The 20,120-nt window shown below is 39.6% G+C and overlaps 1 protein-coding gene across 1 annotated transcript in view; it reads left to right on the top strand.

Moving 5' to 3' along the window:
* The window catches only part of DCAF1 (DDB1 and CUL4 associated factor 1), a 79,869-nt gene that overhangs the window by 23,840 nt on the left and 35,909 nt on the right, over positions 1–20,120 (top strand). Inside the window, exons 6-9 of the mRNA XM_053600722.1 lie at positions 9,190–9,327; positions 11,978–12,490; positions 12,769–12,870; positions 19,326–19,484. Coding sequence (XP_053456697.1) covers positions 9,190–9,327; positions 11,978–12,490; positions 12,769–12,870; positions 19,326–19,484 — 912 coding nt within the window. The remainder of the gene's footprint in view (positions 1–9,189; positions 9,328–11,977; positions 12,491–12,768; positions 12,871–19,325; positions 19,485–20,120) is intronic.

Here is a 20,120-nt window from a genome sequence, read left to right as displayed (position 1 = left end):
CATCATTTTATTTTTTGATTGGATGGTGATCTATTTAATTTGTCTTTGGTGTTGGGGAAAAAATTCTTACAGCTTTTTGTTATTCAAATAGTAACATGCCATAAAAATTTAAGAAATCCAGACAAGCAATAAGAAAAAATGAAAAATAGTTGTTTTAATTAATACTTATTGCTTGGGTGCTATCGTATTTTTTAAAATCTTTTTTTTTTTTTTTTAATTAAGAGATAGTCTTGCTCTCTCACCCAGTCTAGAGTATAGTGGCATGAGAATAGCTTACTGTAACCTTGAACTCCTGAGCTCAAGTGATCCTCTTGCCTGAGCCTTCTGAGTAGCAGAGACTACAGGCGTGTACTACCATATGTGGCTAATTTGTTTAGTTTTTTGTAGAGATAGACTCTCTTTGTGTTGCCCAGGCTGGCCTTGAACTCTTGGCCTCAAATGCTCCTTGTACGTCAGATTCCTGAAGTGATGGGATTATACTTATGAGTCTCTGGGCCCAGTGAATTTTTCTTTTTTTTTTAATTTTAAGATTATATGTTTTTAGAATGGATTTATAATCTCATCCAAACCATTATATTTAACTATAATAAGATTTCCAGATTGTTTCAGAAGATTAACCTTTTAATATCTTTAAGAATAAAGCAAGCGGGCTCAGCACCCATAGCTTAGCAAGAGCCACATACACTGAGGCAGGTGGATTTGAACCTTGCCCGGGCCTTCTAAACAACAATGACAACTGCAACCACAACAAAAATAAAATAGCCGGATGTTGTGGCAGGTGCCTGTAGTTCCAGTTACCTGGGAAGCTGGGGCAAGAGAATCACTTAAGCTCAAGAGTTAGAGGTTGCTGTGAACTGTGACACTACAGCACTCTACCAAGGGTGACATAGCGAGACCCTGTCTCAAAAAAAAAAACAAGCCATGTGGCACCCAGTTTTATAGCAAATTCTTAAAGGTAAGAGACAATATATTTATATTTACTTTTAAAAATAGAGTAAAAATAATAATAGAATTACTGATTTTTGAGAGTTAAGGTATATGTACCTGTCACTATCAAATTATGAGTGATCTTCCCAGTGACAACTTGGTACTCTTGAGAAGTCCGTCCTATTCTTGGTGGTATTTAGTGTTCATTTAGTTAACACTTGAAGACCTATTTTGTGTTAGATGCTGGGAATATTTTTTCAGCAAGATGGGAACTTATGTTTATGTATGTGTTTGAGGATAGGCAGACGCAAGTGAACTGATAATTTCAAATAAGAATAAATGCTGTGGCCTGGAGTAGTGTCTCACACCTGTGATCCTAGCATTCTGGGAGGCCTAGGTGGGTGGATTGCTTGAGCTCAGGAGTTTAAGACCAGCCTGAGCAAGAGTGAGACCCTGTCTCTACTAAAAGTAGAAAAACTAGCTGGGCATAGTGGTGGATGTCTGTAGTCCTAGTTACTTGGAAGACTGAGGAAAAAAGATTGCTCAGGCCTATGAGTTTGAGATTGCTGTGAACTATGATGATGCCATAACACTCCACCCAGGGCAACAACAACAACAACAACAACAAAAAGTAAGTTCAAGACAAGGAAATGTTAATTTGATACTGACTATGCGTGCATAATTCAACTGTCAGAACTTAATCATTCTATTTTTAGAAAAAGTAAAAATATTTTCTTCCTCAGCTTTAAGAATTTGCTGTGTGGGCTGGATGTGTTGGCTCATGCTTGTACTCCTCACACTCTTTGAGAGTCTGAAGTGAGAGGATCACTTAAGCTCGGGAGTTTGAGACCAGCCTGAGTAAGAGTGAGATCCCATCTCTACTAAAATACAGAAAAACTAGCCAGGCATTATGGTAGGTAGATTTAGTCCCAGAAAGTTGGGGGAAGATGAAACAGGAGAATTGACATAAGTGGAACTAAAAACAAAAACTTTTTTTTTTTTTTGAGGCAGAGTTTTAGTATGTCGCCCTCTGTAGAGTACTGTGGCATCATAGCTCATAGCAACCTCAAACTCTTGGGCTCAAGCGATTCTCTTGCCTTAGTTTCCTAGGTAGCTGGGACTACAGGTGCCTGCCACAATATCCAACTATCTTTTTAGAGACCAGGGTCTTACTCTGGCTCAGGCTGATCTCAGGCTGATGTAGAAGGATCACCCAAGCTCAGGAGTTCAAGACCAGCCGAAGCAAGAGCGAGACCTCATCTCAGCCTCATCTACGAAAAATAGAAAAACTAGCCAGGCAGGGTGGTACACACTTATAGTCCCAGCTACTCGGGAGGCTGAGGCAAGGGGATCGCACACCTCAAGCAATCTACATACCTCGGCCTCCCAGAGTGCTAGGATTATAGGCGTTAGCCACCACATCTGGGCTTTTTTTTTTTTTGAGACAGAGTATCTGTTCCTCTGGATAGCACATCATAATAGCTCACAGCAGCCTCAAGCTCTTGGGCTCAAACGATCCCCTTCCTCCTGAGTAGCTGGGACTACAAGTGTGTACCACCCTGCCTGGCTAGTTTTTCTATTTTTCGTAGAGATGAGGTTTCGCTCTCAGCTGGTCTTGAACTCCGGAGCTTGGGTGATCCTTCTACATTGGCCTCCCAGAGTGCTAGGATTACAGGCATGAGCCACTGTACCTGGCTAAAAAAAATTTATTTTAATATGGATTCTTTTGAAAATCAGGATGATAAAAGTAGCATTTATGGCAATATATTTGTATACACAGGTTCATAGGAGATTACAGATTGATTTTACTATGCCTTATGAATTTTCCCATTTGTCATTGTGGGAAAATTATCTCTGGTCCTTTGAAGTTTTATTATTGTAAATCTCCAAAGAAGTGAAGCCCTTTGATGATTAAAAATACTGTTTCAGGCATATAATGAATAATAAAGTTTTCTGCAAGAACAGCTTTATTGTTTCTTATTAATGATTTAATTAATAACTAATTTCTGTTATGTTGACTTATTCAATTGTGTATTAGATTGGAAGTAAGATTTGTCTTGAATCCAGTGTTCTAGAGAACGGATTACAAATGTTTTTCACATCAAGGTACTTCACCATTTGATAACATCCAGGTCTGTACTCAGAAGTATACTCAATCAATACTCCAGGAGAAAGACCTGTGTATCTGTTCCATTAACAAGCATTCTAGTTGGTTCTTCCTACTGGAAAGTTTGGGAAATTACATCAACTCAACAATCTTTGGCTCATGTGCCCCCACGCTTTCATGCTTCTCTGCCAGGAGTCTCATTTTATTTTATTTTAATTATTATTATTTTTTTGAGACAAAGTCTTACTTTGTTGCCCTTGGTAGTGTGCCATGGCATTGTAGTTCACAGCAACCTCAAAAACTCTTGGGATAAAGCTATTCTCTTGTCTCAGCCTCCCAAGTAGCTGGGGCTATAAGCGTCCGCCACAACACCTGCCTATTTTTTAGAGACAGGTTCTTTTTTTTTTTTTTTACTAAGTCACGTATACATAGATCATGAATACATTTATGCCTTTATGGGATTCAATGTGTTGATTATTTGTACAAATTGGAGTGCTTACATCCTACTAATTAACAGAGCTTTCACCTCATTTACTTAATCGCAGTGTTAAGACCTTTGTGTTCAATACTTGATAAATTTGACTTGTACCCTTCTTAATAATAAAGCTGTTATTTCAGAAACCCTGGGACAGGCAGGGCCAGTTCTGGCTCCTCACACCAACTTCCCAGGAAATAAGCCCACCAAGGTTCTCAGAGGAGTGACTGTGGTCACATTTCCACTGATAGACATGGAAGGGAATAGGAAATGAGAGAATGTGGGGATGAGAGTGGGCCAGGAGGGATTGTTGGGGGTGGTTGGGTGCTAAGGTCATGGAGACCACTTTCACCTGCTGCCTCAGCTTGCTCTTGGCTTCTTTGCAGCAATGGGCTCCATGCCTTGTGCCTCTAGTGAGAGGAGGTTCCACTGCACAGCAGCTTCCACCTTCCTTTAAAACATTAAAATGGAAGATCGTTTTCCTGAAAGTTTGGGCCAAATACGAGGGTATGCGTTATACTCAGCAAAATACAGTATATGTATGTATGGTGAAATGTTCTGCATATATCTTTTAGGTCATGTGGTTTATACGTGACGACTTTTTTGCTTATCTGTGGTGGTATTATCTTTATTTATTTATTTATTTATTTATTTTAGAGACAGAGGCTTACTTTATCACCCCCAGTAGAGGGCTATAGTGTCACAGCTCATAGCAACCTCCAACTTCTGGGCTTAGTAGCTGGGACTACAGGCGTCCACCACAATGCCTGGCTATTTTTTTGTTGCAGTTTGGATGGGGCTGGGTTTGAACCCACCACCCTCAGTATATGGGGCCAGTGCCTTACCCACTGAGCCACAGGCACCACCCAAGTAGTGGTGTTATCTTGAAAATTAATTAAAAGGCACAGACCTTTTTTCTTTTTTGCTCATCAGCTTTTGCTAGTGTTTGTGTATTTAAAGTGTAGCCCAAGACAATTCTTCTTCCAATGTAAGGCAGATAAGAAAAAGGTTGAATACACCTGTATATTCAGATCCTCAGTTTCCTTCCTGACTTTCTGTCTGATTATCTTTGCCATTATTGAAAATGGACGATATAGAATTTCTGTTCAGGACAGTGAAAAAAGTTCTGAAAATAGATGGTGGTAATGGTTACACAACATTATGAATGTACTGAATTATGCACTTAAAAAAGGGTTAAAAGCCATTGGATGTGAAAAGAAGGAATCAGAGCTCTTAAGTTCAAGATTCTATTAAATAAATGGCTATTTGGAAAATGAATCAAAGAGCTACTAGAAATAAAAAATTACAATTATTGAATTAAAAAAATGAATTTGAGGGGCAGCGCCTGTGGCTCAGAGGAGTAGGCGCCAGCCCCATATGCTGGAGGTGGCGGGTTCAAACCCAGCCCCAGTCAAAAACTACAAAAAAAAAAAATGAATTTGAGTGAAGGTTAGACACAACTGAAGATAGAATTAATGAACTAGAAGATCTGACAGGATAACCAACAATGAAGCTCCTAGAAATAAGTGAAAAATATAAAAGAATTTGAGATATGCATTAGAATTAAAATGTTCAAAGTATAACTAAAAGGAATTTCAGGAGGAGTGAATAGAGAAATAAGAAAGATAATAGTCACAGATATGACATTAGGATTTTATAAACTAATGAAATATGACTATTCAAATTTAGGAAGCTCAATGAAGAATACTAAAGACAAAGATAGTAAAAGCAACCAAGTGAGAAGATTTCCTGCAAATAATAAAGCAGCAAACTTTGCCATAGCAGTAATAAAGTTCAGACGATAGTAGAAGATGTCTTCATTACACTTTTACAAACCTAGAAATATTGAATAAAATAAACAATTTTGGAGGGCAAAAGGTGGAATAAAAATTCTAGGTAAGATAGAAAAGGATAGTTTGAGTTAGTATTTTAAGTTTCTTATACTTTTGGAAAGAGGGAACAGTAAAAGAAACTTAAATGGTACTTCTGTTTTATATCATTAAACATTTTTTTTTTTTTTTTTTTGTAGAGACAGAGTTTCACTTTATTGCCCTCGGTGGAGTGCCGTGGCATCACACAGCTCACAGGAACCTCCAACTCCTGGGCTTAGGCGATTCTCCTGCCTCAGCCTCCCGAGTAGCTGGGACTACAGGCGCCCACCACAACGCCTGGCTATTTTTTTGTTGCAGTTTGGCCGGGCCTGGGTTTGAACCTGCCACCCTTGGTATATGGGGCCTGTGCCCTGCTCACTGAGCCACAGGCGCCACCCATCATTAAACATTTTACAAGAAATTTCTCAAAATGTGTTCTTCAGAATGTTAGTTTTAAAAAATTGTTAAAATTCTTGGCAGTATATAGGAGAATGACACAATAGCCCTCTAGAAGAATTTAAGACCTAAGTACAAAAGTAAATTAAGCATTATATAGGCTTGGGACCCGTAGCACAGTGTTACGGTGCTGACCACATACACTGAGGCTGGTGGGTTCAAACCTGGCCCGGGCCAGCTAAACAACAATGACAACTGCAACAAAAAATAGCTGGGTGTTGTGGCGGGTGCCTGTAGTCCCAGCTACTTGGGAGGCTGAGGCAAGAGAATCACCTAAGCCCACAAGTTTGAGGTTGCTGTGAGCTGCGATGCCACTGCACTCTACCAAGGGTGACAAAGTGAGACTTTGTCTCAAAAAAAAAAAAAAAAAAAAAAAAATTCAGTATTATGTAAAAATGAAGAACTTTTTAGCAAAAGACAATGGCAAAAGCAAGAGTGAAAACATAGAAGCAAAAACCTGAACAAATACTTGAAAAAATTGTTGAACCTAATTATAAGTAAGGAAAATTTGAATTAAATAAAATGCTTTTTATACCTGTCAGAATGCAAAAGATAAAAAGTCTGGTAGTGGTAAAGTGTTGGTAAAGATAAGGGGGAAATGAGCCCTTCTATTCACTGTTGGTAGAAATACAATCACTTTGGAAAATAGGTTAGCTTCATCTGGTAAAATTGAACAGATACATACCCTGTGACTTAGCAATTCAGTTCTTTGATGTGTACCATAGGGACTTGGCTTGCACAAGAATAGTTTATAATATCATTGTTGCTTAAGTCAACAAAACAGTAGCAGCAGAGTATGGGAGTAAAGATCAGCTGGAGGTATTTTGTCAAGAGTCAGAGTCTAGCCATGCCACTTACTAGTTTTGTGACTTTTGGTTAGTTTCTTATCCTCATTGTGACTCATTTTTCTCATCTGCAAATACAGTTCCTACCAGATCATATAGGATTTATATGAAGGTTGTTATTATCTTGTAGCCTGTCTTACAGTTGAGTACTATGCAAGTGTGCAACAATGTAGATGAATCTATAAAACATAATTTTGAGTAAAAGAAACAAGTTACAAAAAAATAAAATACACAAGACCCCACAATTTATATGGTTCAAAAGCATGTAATACTTAACAATAGCTTGAATTGTTAAAATTTAAGAATGTTTAAACTCCTTACTGGGAAGAAGAAAGTAGGTGGTACAGGAAGGGGCACAAAGGAGATTTCTTTCCCTTTAAGCTGGATGGTAGAAAGTGGGTGATTTTCATTTCCTCTAAAACATTTTTTTGAGAAAGGTCTTGCTTTGTCCCCATGGCTGGAGTGCAGTGGCATCACCATAGCTCTGCATCCTCCAACTCCTGGGCTCAAATGACCTATCTGCCTCAGCCTTCCAAATATCTGGGGTGTGTGGCATTGTGCCCAGCTATTCTTTTTGTTTGTTTGTTTGAGACAGTCTTACTATGTTGGCCTTGGCTAGAGTGCAGTAGCATTAGCTTAGCTCACTGCAACCTCAAGCCCCTGGGCTCAAAGTATCCTCCTGCTTTAGCTTCCTGAGTAGCTGAGACTACAGGCATGTGCCACTACATCAAACTAATTTTTTCTATTTTTAGTAGAGACAGGGTCTCACTTTTGCTCAGGCTAGTCTCCAACTTCTGATTTTAAGTTATCCTCCCACCTTAGGTTTCCAGAGTGCTTGGATTATAGGCGAGAGCTATTGTATCGAGCCCAACTTCTTTGTGATTTTGAATTTTATTATGTCATTATTAAAGACGGGTCTCTCTGTGTTGCCCAGGCTTATATCAAACCTCTGGGCTCAAGTGCTCCTCCTCCCTCAGCTTCCTAAAGTCCTGGGATTACAGGTATGAGCCACTGCATCCAGCTCCCAATTATTTTTAATTTTTGTTTATTATGAAATACAATACATACAAAATACATAGTCCATAGAAAATGGGCCATGTGCAGTGGCTCACATCTATAATCCCATCAGTTTGGGAGGCTGAAGTGGGAGGATTGCCTGAGCTCAAGAGTTTGAGGTTACAGTGAGCTTTGATTGTGCTAGTGTACTCCAGGCTTGTGACAGAGCAAGACTGTCTTTAAAAAAAGGAAAAAAAGTTTGAGATATGTGGGGCTAAATTAAATACTTCTTTGATGGAGGACTTCTCAGAACATTAATATACTTGCGCATTGTGGACTTGTTAGAGGGATATTTTTAGTGACCTTTCGGGGCTTAACATATAGAGTAGGACTATATGTTGGTGATTTTTGATTTTTAGTTTAAGCGGCTAAATGGGATTCTTTTGCACGCACACACAGGTGTTTTATATAAGTAAGCCAACTACTATTAGACACTTTACTTTTTGAGACAGAGTCTCTTTTTGTCACCCTCGGTAGCGTGCTGTGGTGTCATAGCTCACAGCAACCTCAAACTCGTGGGCTCAAGTGATTCTCTTGTCTCAACCTCCTGAGTAGCTGGGACTAGAGATGCCTGCCACAACACCTGGCTATTTTTTTGAGATAGGGTCTCACTCTTTGCTCAGGCTGGTCTTGAACCCGTGAGTTCAGGTAGTCCACCCACCTTGGCCTCCCAGAGTGCTAGGTTTATAGGCATGAGCCACCACGCCTGGCCTACTTTGGACAGTTTAGTAGGATTTTTTTTTTTCCTCCCTAGAGATAGGGTCTGGCCCCCTTGCTAAGGGAGAAGTACAGTGACTCAGTCATAGCTCATTGTAACTCAGATGCTTGGACTCAGGTGATCTTCCCACCTCTGTCTCCTGAGTAGCTGGGTTTACAGGCTTGTGTCACCATACTTGGGCTAATTTTTAAAATATTTTTTTAGTGTTGGAGTCTTTGCCATGTTGGTCCTGAACTCCTGGCCTCAAGAGATCCTCCTGCCTAAGTCTCCCAAAGTGGTGGTATCATATGTGTGAGCCACCATTCCTGGCTGGACATTTTTTACTGTTATGAACAACATTAAAAAAATATGTGTGTGTGTGTGTGTGTGTGTATGAGACAGAGCCTCAAGTTGTTGCCCTGGGTAGAGTGCTGTGGCATTCGTGGCTCACAGCAACCTACTCCTGGGCTTAAGCGACTCTGTTGCCTCCTCCTCCCAAGCAGCTGGGACTACAGGCACCTGCCACAGCACCTGGCTATTTTTTGGTTGTAGTTGTCATTGTTTGGCAGGCCCGGGCTGAATTCAAACCTGCAAGCTCTGGTGTATGTGGCTGGTGCCTTAGCTGCTTGAGCTACAGGCACTGAGCTAACATTGAATATTTTATTAATTGTTTTTATATGACTAAAATTTTTGGTCGTTGTCTTTAATTGTGGAAGTGGGCTTTTTAAAAATTGTACTGTTTTCCTTTACTACAGGAAGGAATTGTTGAGAATCTTTTTAAATGGGCTCGAGAGGCGGATCAGCCATTGAGGACATATTCTACTGGACTGTTAGGAGGTGCTATGGAAAATCAAGATATTGCTGCCAACTATAGGGATGAAAATTCACAGCTGGTAAGGACCTCGTTAATATAAATTTTCGCTTAAAATGTGAGAGTATTCACAAGTTCTTCATTTCTACCTGAATCTGAATAGGTATATCCTTTTTATTACCTGGTATTGGAACATAGCTATAATTACAACATTACTTTCTGTAAGAGTTTTTCTTTTTCTTTTTTTTTTTTGTAGAGACAGAGTCTCACTTTATGGCCCTCGGTAGAGTGCCATGGCATCACACAGCTCACAGCAACCTCCAACTCCTGGGCTTAGGTGATTCTCTTGCCTCAGCCTCCCGAGTAGCTGGGACTACAGGCGCCCGCCAGAAGGCTTGGCTACAATCTTTTTTTTTTCTTTTTTTTGAGAGGCAGTCTCACTTTATCACCCTTGGTAGAATGCTATGACATCACAGCTCACAGCAACCTCCAACTCCTGGGTTTAGGCAATTTCTTGCCTCAGCCTCCCCAGTAGCTGGGACTACAGGCGCCCGCCACAACGCCCAGCTTTTTGTTGCAGTTCGGCCGGGCCGGGTTTGAACCCGCCACCCTCGGTAAATGGGGCCGGCACCTTACCAATTGAGCCACAGGCGCCGCCCATCTGTAGGAGTTTTTCTTTCTTTCTTTCCTTTTTTTGTCTTTTCAGATAGAGCATCAAGCTGGCACCCTGGGTAGGGTGCCGTGGCATCAGAGCTCACAGCAATCTCCAGCTCCTGGGCTTAAGCGATTCTCTTGCCTCAGCCTCCCAAGTAGCAGAGACTATAGGCGCCCACTACAACACCTGGCTATTTTTTGGTTGTAGTTATCGTTGTTTGGCAGGCCCAGGCTGGATTCAAACCCACCAGCTCTGGTGTATGTGGCTGGTGCCTTAGCAGCTTGATAGGCGCTGAGCCAGAGTTCTACTTTAGTAAGAGTTTTGGTACTACTTTTTTTTTTAAAGCTTGAAAATAGCTGTTTTTATTTATTTTTTATTTTTATTTTTTTTGATAGAAGTCTCACTCTGTTGCCCCAGGCTAGAGTATCGTGGTGTTACAGCTTACATCAACCTCAGACTCTTGTGCTTAAGCAATCTGTTGCTTCAGTCTCCCTGGTAGCTGGGTCTATAAGCACATACCACTATGTCCAACTAGTTTTTCTGTTTTTAACAGAGATAGGGTCTCGCTCTTGGTCAGGCTGATCTGGAACTCCTTAAGCAATCCACCTCCCTTGGCCTTCCAGAGTAGTAGGATTACAGGCATGAGCCACTGCGCCTGGCCAGAATAGCTGTTTATAATCTTGTCAAGGATTGACATTTTATACCAAATAAAGAATAGTAAGTACTATTCCATTTTTCTATCTCTTCCCATCATCTGTGTTGTGAAAAATTTTAAAGTTAAAGCATTTTATAGTAAACCTAAATTGTGTCACCTAAATTATAAACATTTTACTATACTTACTATATATTCATCCATTTGCCCTTTGTTTTATGTAGCCACCTCTATAATTATTTTAAAAAAGGGAGTTCAAAGTAAATTGCCCACATAGTCTCCCTCTCTTTTTAAAATGAAGCATAATGCTACTTTCTAGGGTTGGCCCAAAAAGTATTTAAAAAGTGAAAAATAAGGGGCTGGGCAGGGTGGCTTATGCCTATAATCCTAGTACTCTGGGAGGCCAAGGCTTGAGCTCAGTAGTTCCAGACCAGCCTGAGCAACAGCAAGACCCTACTTTTATTAAAAATAGAAAAACTAGGTTCCAGGCACAGTGGCTCACACCTGTAATCCCAGCATTTGGGATGCCAAGGTGAGTGTATTGCCTGAGCGCATGAATTAGAGACGAGTCTGAGCCAGAGCGAGACCCCGTCTCTAAAGAATAGCTAGACGTTGTGCTGGGTGCCTGTAGTCCCAGTTACTTCGGAGGCTGAGGCAAGACAATCACTTAAGCCCAAGAGTTTGAGATTGCTATGAGCTGTGATACTATGACACTGTACCAAGGGGAACAAAGTGAGACTCTGTCTGAAAAACAAATAAAAAAGAAAAACTAGCAGGATATAGTGGCGTTTGCCCAGGTACTGGGGCGACTGAGGCAAGAGGATTGCTCAAGTCCAAGAGTTTGAGGTTGCTGTGAACAGTGATGCTGCAGTACTCTACCAAGGATGACAAAGTGAGCCTCTGTGTCAAAGGAAAAAAAAAAGTAAAAAATTAGATGGGCATTGTGGCTTATTCCTGTAATCTTGGCACTCTGGGAGGGTGAGGCAAGAGGATTGCTTGCACCCAGGAGTTTGAGGTTGCTGTGAGTTTGACGCCCCATGGCACTCAAGCCTGGGGCAACAGAAAAATAAATAATAAAAAAAAATGAACTTGAAAAATAGATTATGTAATTAATACGCAATATAGATGACAATATCTAACAATACAATTTAACAATAAAGAAACCTTTATATTTGATCATCAGAAACACTTTAGGTATAGATCTTCTGGATTGAGTTCTATGGGAAATTTTATGGGGAACAAGACTTTAGCTATTGCATCATCATGTTATAGGAATAAGTAAACATATTTATGAAGTCTTTACTGTTACCAAGCATTGGGCTAACTACGTAAGTATCTAGTTCTTAAGTGGAAATAAGAATTATTAAATGTTATTAATTAAGATGCAGAAGTGACTTCCCCTTTTACTCCAATATTTAATGACAGGTGGCAATAGTGCTTCGAAGACTGAGGGAGCTACAGCTTCAGGAAGTGGCTTTGCGGCAAGAAAATAAGCGTCCTAGCCCACGGAAGCTCTCTTCTGAACCCCTTTTGCCTCTGGATGAGGAAGCTGTGGATATGGACTATGGTGACATGGCTGTGGATGTAGTTGATGGAGACCAAGAGGAAGCTTCTGGAGACATGGAGATTTCTTTTCATCTTGATTCAGGCCACAAGACCAGTAGTAGAGTGAACTCAGCAACCAAACCTGAGGAAGGAGGATTGAAGAAAAACAAGTCAGCAAAACAGGGTGACAGAGAGAACTTTAGGAAAGCCAAGCAAAAATTGGGTTTCTCATCTGCTGATCCAGATCGCATGTTTGTTGAGCTGTCTAATAGCAGCTGGTCAGAAATGTCTCCCTGGGTGATTGGCACCAATTATACTCTTTATCCTATGACTCCTGCTATTGAGCAGCGTCTCATTCTCCAATATTTGACCCCTCTGGGAGAGTATCAGGAGGTAAGCCTTTGGGAAGAGTATTGTTCATACTTTGGAACTATTATGTTCATTTCTGGGGTATTTTATGGTAGCATTTTATATAATATGTTCTTACTCTACTACAAACAAGTTTTTACCCCAAACTTGTAAAGTCTTATGCAGGTCCAACGGGATAAGGTCTGTTTGATCAAAGTGTGTTCACATGTTTGTCTTTGTAAGGAAGGGAGGAAGAAGTGCCTTGTTTGTTCTCATAGGAAATAGAGCCACAATCTAAGCTTTGTTTTTGGTCTTCATTTCAGTTACTTCCCATATTCATGCAGCTTGGATCACGGGAGTTAATGATGTTCTATATTGACCTAAAACAAACTAATGATGTCCTACTTACATTTGAGGCACTCAAGGTAACGTTCTTAAAAATATTAGATCACTAAGCATTTTATCAACGTACATGTGCCTGCCTTTTTCACATGTGTTTTGGCATCTAGTTTCTCTGGGGTTTTTTGCTTAGGGTATTTTTGTTACCATATGTGTCAGGATAGTAACAAACATAATATTCTTAGATAGAAGAAATGAAGCTTACCACGTGTCTGTCTCCACAATTTAGGAGTTAACTCTTTTTTATTTATTTATTTATTTTAGAGACAGAGTCTCACTGTGTCACCCTCAGTAGAGTGCTGTGGTGTTAACAGCTCACAGCAACCTTAAACTCTTGGGCTTAAGTGATTCTCTTGCCTCAGCCTCCCAAGTAGCTGGGACTACAGGCGCCCGCCACAACGGCCTGCTATTTTTATTGTTGTCATTGTTTAGCAGACCCTGGCCCAGTTTGAACCCACCAGCCCTGGTGCATGTGGCCAGACCTAACCCCTGAGCTATGGATGCTGAGGCAGGAGTTACTCCTAAAGGGCTGAATGTTGAGATAGAAGGTGGATCTAGACCTGGGAGTGGCCTCTGTTATTGTTGATAAACAGGAATGAAAAACTATGTAGTACATTTTTATGTCATAACTACCATTTAGATACCTCCTCTGTTAACTAACAACACATTTTCTGAACTTTTAGCTATGTACTTATTGTGCAGTATTAGATTATCTAGGATGAACAAAATATCAACCAGAAAATAAGTAAAAAAAATAGAAGGCAGACCCAAACTCAGTAAAGGGGAAATGACTTCCAGTGTTGTAAAAGGGTAAATATAGAAGGGCAGGTAAGTCTGGTCTACAAGGTCCACATCCGTGATATAAATGAGGTGATCTAACTGGAGAGAGAGAAGCTGGATTAACAACATTGTAGCTATCATACCGTTTTTGTGCAACAGGTAACTGTTGAACAAAGTACCATTCTGAGGTGAGGTCATTAAAATTACTTTATAATAAATATAAACATGAACAACATTGTAATAATCCTGGAAATGCTTCTGTGAAGTGAGGAGAAAAAAAATCCTGGAAACTCAAAAGAAAATTAACATTCACAAACTTACGTAAAATGTAATAACTTCTTATTTTTGTGTTCCATTCTAATCTTTTTTAATGATAGATACCAGTGGTTTTAAAGTAGTTACCAGTAAGACTTTAAAATTCACTTTCACTTGTAGCATAAGAATGTTTACGTGTAGCTGTATAATTGTTTTATACAAGTTAGATGCTCCATCATTTCTTATTTTTCTTTTGTGGGATATTTATGGTCCCCCCCCCCCTTTTTTTTGTTATAAAGGACACTGCAGTGAACATCTTGGCATATAACTTTGTGATTATTTTCTTTGAATTTCTGCTGCTTAGAACAGGGACTGGCATATGGTAGGCAGTCAACAAATAGTCATTTAGTAAATGAAATCCTTTAGTATTTGCTTATTGTACCATGGAAATAAAGATTTTCATGAAAAACTAAAATTATATCCCTTTTACTTCCTGGGCTAAAGTTTAATTTTAAATTGAAATGATAATTAAAACTATAAGCAAGCCACATTTTCAGTTAAGACCTGAGCACACAGAAGTTAGAGAGGAAGAATAAATAAAAAGTAAATTATTAAGATAAATATATGAAAGTAACAAGGTTGCAAGATCCAATGGCTAACTTCTGTAATCTTGGCACTTTGGGAAGCTGATGTGAGCTGATGGGTAAGACTTCCTTCCACCCAAAAAGGTAACAAAGGTTACAATAGAACACAAAGATGAGGGTGGCACTTGTGGCTCAAAGGAGTAGGGCGCTGGCCCCATATGCTTAGAAGTGGTGGGTTCAAACCCAGCCCTGGCCAAAAAAATAAATAAATAAAAAAACTGCAAAAAAAAAAAAAAGAAAGAAAACAAAGATGAAAAGTTATTTTATAGATGAGATTGTAAATGTTATTTTCCTTTATTTATTTATGTTTATTTATTTTATTGAGACAGGGTCCCTCTCTGTTGCCCAGTCTCCAGTACAATGGCATGGTCATAACTCATTGCCACCCTAGACTCCTGGGCCTAAGTGATCCTCCTGTCTCAGCCTCCCAAGTACCTGGGACTGAAGGCACATTCTACCACATGGGGCTAATTTTTATATTTTTTGTAGAGATGGGGTCTCACTGTGTTGCTGAGGCTGGTCTCTACTCGTGCCCTCAAGCAGTTCTCCTGCCTTGACCTCTCAAAGAGCTAATATTATAGGAATACTATAATACCTGTTAGGTAAAACTGTATAATAGCTACAATGTTATTTACAAGTTTACCTCTCTTTATTCAGATTACTGGTACCTTAATTATCATGGATAGATAGGGACTTGGTGGGCTAGACTTACTTGCCCTCCTATGTTTAGTTCCTTTGCAACCTATGAAATCATTTCCCTTTACTGAGTTTGAATCTGCCTGCTATTTCTTTAGTCACCTTCTAGTTAATGTTCCCTTTGCTGAACAGCTTATTTTTCTTTTTCTTTTTTTAAGAGAAAGTCTCACAGTTGCCCTGGATAGAGTGCCACGGTATCATCATAGCTTCCATCGACCTCAAACTCTTGGGCTCAAACAATCCCCTTGCTTCAGTCTCCCAAGTAGCTAGGACTACAGGTACCTGCCTCGAGGGTGCCCGGCTAGTTTTTGTATTTTTAGAGACATGGGATCTTGCCCTTGCTCAGGTTGGTCTTGAACTCCTGAGCTCAAGCAATCCACCTGCCATGGCCTCCCAGAGTGCTAGGATAACAGGCAGAGCCACCATGCTCAGCCAACAGCTTATTTTTCTAACCATTTGCAAACATTTTGCCTTATTCTTTGGTGAACATTTCTGGAGTGATTTTTATGGGCCAGGTGCTATGTTCAGGGGCTAGCGATACAAAGAGGCCAGTATATGAACAAATCTTAAGTCTTTGGCCTTTATGATTTGGTTAAGAGAGACAGACATGTACACTTATAATTACTTTTAAATATTATAGATATTGTGAAAAAAAGTGTGGGAATACAAAGGAGGGAGTCTCTTCTTCCTGACAGATAGTAGTTTCTAAAATAGACCTCAGAGAAGAGATGCTCTAAGGTCTTAAAATAACAACTTTATTACTGATGTTCCAGAGCTATGTTGTCCAATAGTACTTCCTGTGATGATGGAAATGTTCTATGTCTGTGCTGTTCAATATTGTGGCTATTGGCCATGTGTGATTTAAAATGTAGCTAGTGCCACTAATAAATTTAATTTTAATTAATTTAGTTAAATTAGCCATGTGTGGCTACTGCATTGGTATAGTTTCAGAGTATATTAAAATGGGATAGAAATGAGGAAATTTGCCTTTTAGCCTCAGAAATTTTACACTTGGAGGAGGTCAGACATAATTGGAGTAGCATGTATTCCTTACATGTGGGATGTGCTGTATGAAGTATGTAAACTCATGAGATGAAGCTGGAGATCAGAGTTGTTTCCAGTAGCTCAGAGATACTGCTTTCAGATTCAACTTCTGGTCCTGAACAGGATGCAATGGAGAAACAGAACTCTAGGGCAGTTGTTGTTTCTTTCTTTTCTTTTCTTTTTCTTGTTTTTTTTTTTTTTTTTTTTTTTTTTTGAGACGGAGCCTCTAGCTGTTGCCCTGGGTAGAGTGCCATGGCATCATAACTCACAGCAACCTCTAACTCCTGGGCTTAAGCAATTCTCTTGCCTCAGCCTCCCAAGTAGCTGGGACTACCGGTGCCTGCCACAACGCCCGACTATTTTTTGGTTGCAGTCATCATTGTTGTTTGACAGGCCCGGGCTGGATTCGAACCCATGAGCTCAGGTGTATGTGGCTGGCGCTTTAGCCGCTTGAGCTACAGGCACTGAGCCGGCAGCTGCTATTTCTATAGGTTTTTGTGTGAGGAGTTATAAGTGGTATTGAAGGGTTTAGCTACTCCTTATCATAAGGACTAGGTAGAATTTTGGTAGAGACTATGTAACAGAGAAAATACAGGGTAATGAGAGAAGGACTTTGAGTTATATTTAAGGATTAGCCTGTGTCTGGGTGTGAAGCAAAGTTCTAAAGAGGACATGTACCTATTGTTTTTGCTGTTGACCTTGGTGAGATTTGTTCAGGTATAGAAACACGTAATTGAAAATTTCCATTGTCTGTGCCTGGAAGGCATGTTGGTAGAAACAGGAGGGGGAGCTCTAGCTCTCTAGACCCTTTCCACATTGGCCTGGGTTTAGTCATCAAATAGCCTGCTGCTTGCAGTGCACTCCCTGCTTTTAAAAAGCAGGAGATCCTAGAGAGGATAGTAGGAATTGAGTAAGAAGTTAACTAAACTTAAAAGATAACAGACTTTTAAATGTCTATTTAAAATAGACATTCTCTTAGCTCTAAAAATTTACTAGTTTTGATAATTTGCTCAAGATTGTTACTTTGGGATATATCGAGGATCAATTTAAAAGAAGGTGAAGTTTAAGAATTCATTAGTTGGTGGTGCCTGTAGCTCATTGGGTAGGGTGTCCGCTACGTACACTGAGGCTGGCGCGCTCGAACCTGGCCCAGGCCAGCTAAAACAACGACAACTGCAAAAAACCCAAAAAAATCCAAAAAGAACTGGGCATTGTGGCAGGCGCCTGTAGTCCCAGCTACTTGGGAGGCTGAGGCAAGAGAATCACTTAAGCCCAAGAATTTGAGGTTGCTGTGAGCTGTGATGCCATGGCACTCTACCCAGGGTGACAGCTGGAGACTCTGTCTTAAAAAAAGACTTCATTAGTTGTTTAAGCCAAAGGTAGAACACAGAGCTGAATATATGAGGTCTGACAATTAAGTTCGCAAATTTGCCACTGTGTGCTCAAATTGGTAGCAATAGTTATGTAAGGTTTCACAACCTTGGAATATCAGTGCCTCCTACGGCTGTATTTGTGTTGACTTATGTCAGTGTCTTGCTGAGTGATGTTCATTACTGTTGCATGTTTTTGTGTGTCATTGTAAGAACGTCGGAGCTTGAATTAGAGCAATGAACAAAAATTAAATTTCTTGTAAAACTTGGTAAGAGTGGAAGCGAAATCAGGGACATGTTAGTCCAAGTTTACAGGGATAATGCTATGAATATAAATGGATTAAACTTCTTCTGAGAGGAGAGAAAGCGTCACTGATGAAGAGAGGTGAGGGTGGCCAGTAATAAGCCGAACTGATGAAAACATTGCAAAAGTTAATCGAATTGTGCGTCAAAATTATCAGCTGACTGTGAGAAGCATAGCAGAACAGGTAAACATCGATAGAGAAATAGGAAAATCTTAACTGAAAATCTTGGCATCAGAAAGGTGTGTGCAAAAATAGTCCTGAAGGAGCTCACCAATGAACAAAAGCAAAGGAGTGTCATAGTTTGCCAAGGAGTGCACCAATGAACAAAAGCAAAGGAATGTCACAGTTTGCCAAGACCTCTTGGAGAGGCAAGATATTTTGGGCCGTATTATCACTGGTGATTAAACATGGGTGTACCAACACGACTCTGAAACAAAGCATCAAAGTGCACATTGGAAGTCAGCCAATTCTCCATGACCAAAATATTTCCATCAGTTCAAATCAAGAGTCAAAATGGTTTCTAACGATTTTTGATATCAGAGGGATTGTTCATTATGAGTTTTTACCAACTGGACAGTTAACCAAGTTTACTATTTGGAAGTGCTGAAAAGGCTACGTGAAAAAGACAAAAGTGATCTGAACTTTTTGCCAACATCTCATGGCTCACAACAATGTGCCAGCTAACACAGTGCTGACTATGAGGGAGTTTTTAGTCAGTAAGCAAATAACTGTATTGGGACATCTGTCCACTCACTCGATCTGGCCCCCAATGACTTTTTCTTTACCTTAAGATAAAGGAAATATTGAAAGGAAGACATTTTGATGACTTTCAAGACATCAGGGGTAATACGATGACAGCTTTGATGGCCATTCCAGAAAATGAGTTCCAAAATTACTTTGAAGGGTAGACTATATGCTGGTGTTGGTGTATAGCTTCCCCAGGGGAGTACTTCGAAGGTGACCATAGGGATATTCAACAATGAGGTATGTAGCACTTTTTCTAGGACGAGTTTGCGAACTTAATTGTCAGGCCTCTTAATAAAAGGTTTAAAATGGAAAGGTTAGTAGAAGTCCTTAGGGAATTTGTGTAATAATAAAATGATTATAGGGTTATATCATTATTTATATAGCAGCATTTTTCATTTACTTTTTCCTTCATACAAACCTTTGGTGTTAAGAGAGAAGAGAATGTTAGAGAATCTTAGATTTTTGTTTCTCTTACATGATACTGGTTTTCTTTTTTCTTTTGTGAGGGGCTGGTTGTTTACCTAGAGGATGTTAGACTTAGTAGATTAGCTTTATGTTATGTCAAGAGATTTCGTGATTTTTTTTTTCTTAGTAGCCAAGAGATTTTGTGTTTGTAGTAACTCGTGTTCTTGTTGTTTAGTATCTTGCATCTCTTCTGCTCCATAACAAGTTTGCCACAGAATTTGTTGCACATGGTGGAGTACAGAAATTATTGGAAATTCCTCGTCCTTCTATGGCTGCAACTGGTGTATCCATGTGCTTGTATTATCTTTCCTACAACCAGGATGCCATGGAAAGAGTAAGTTCAGTCTATTCAGGTCTATGGGCGTGGGATTGGGTGTGTGTGTGGGTAGTCCCTTTAAAAGAACATATTTGCAGGATAATTTTTAGTTAAGAAAAAAATAGTTGAAGGAGTGAATTTTAATGAAGCAAGGAATGTGATTGGTCTTCACAAAGCATTTTAAAAATATAAAGTTGTCTTCAGGTACACCAGTAATAATTTAAAAATTGTAAAATGTTTAGAATAGTTTCTATTTTTTTTCTGACTTTACTGGGAAAATGCAGGATGGATTGGATACCAGGAGATTTATTTAGTTTTTACCATTTCTGTGGCATTATGATTAATTAGTCTTCAGGCACTTTTTGGATGCCCCTAAGTGGAGGGACATTTTTAAGTCATTTATTGTAAAAACATGATGATGCTTTGTGTATATTATTAACAAATAGTGATGGAAATAAAACCATTCCACTTATTTTCACCACTTCAAGCACTCCTTATTTGGTTCTGCTGTTTTTCTAGTTAAGACTTTGTCATATTTAGTCATTTTTTGTTTGTTTGTTTGTTTTAAAGAATTGTAAGTGGCCAAGGTCACACATGTAAATCCTAGCATTCTGGGAAGTTGAGGCAGGAGGATCCTTTGAGCTCAGGAGTTTG

The sequence above is a fragment of the Nycticebus coucang genome, chromosome 8 (assembly GCF_027406575.1).
Source record: "Nycticebus coucang isolate mNycCou1 chromosome 8, mNycCou1.pri, whole genome shotgun sequence".
In the NCBI taxonomy this organism is placed as follows: domain Eukaryota; kingdom Metazoa; phylum Chordata; class Mammalia; order Primates; family Lorisidae; genus Nycticebus; species Nycticebus coucang.
Note: the sequence above shows the minus strand (reverse complement) of the source record. Positions and strands in the feature narration are given on the sequence as shown.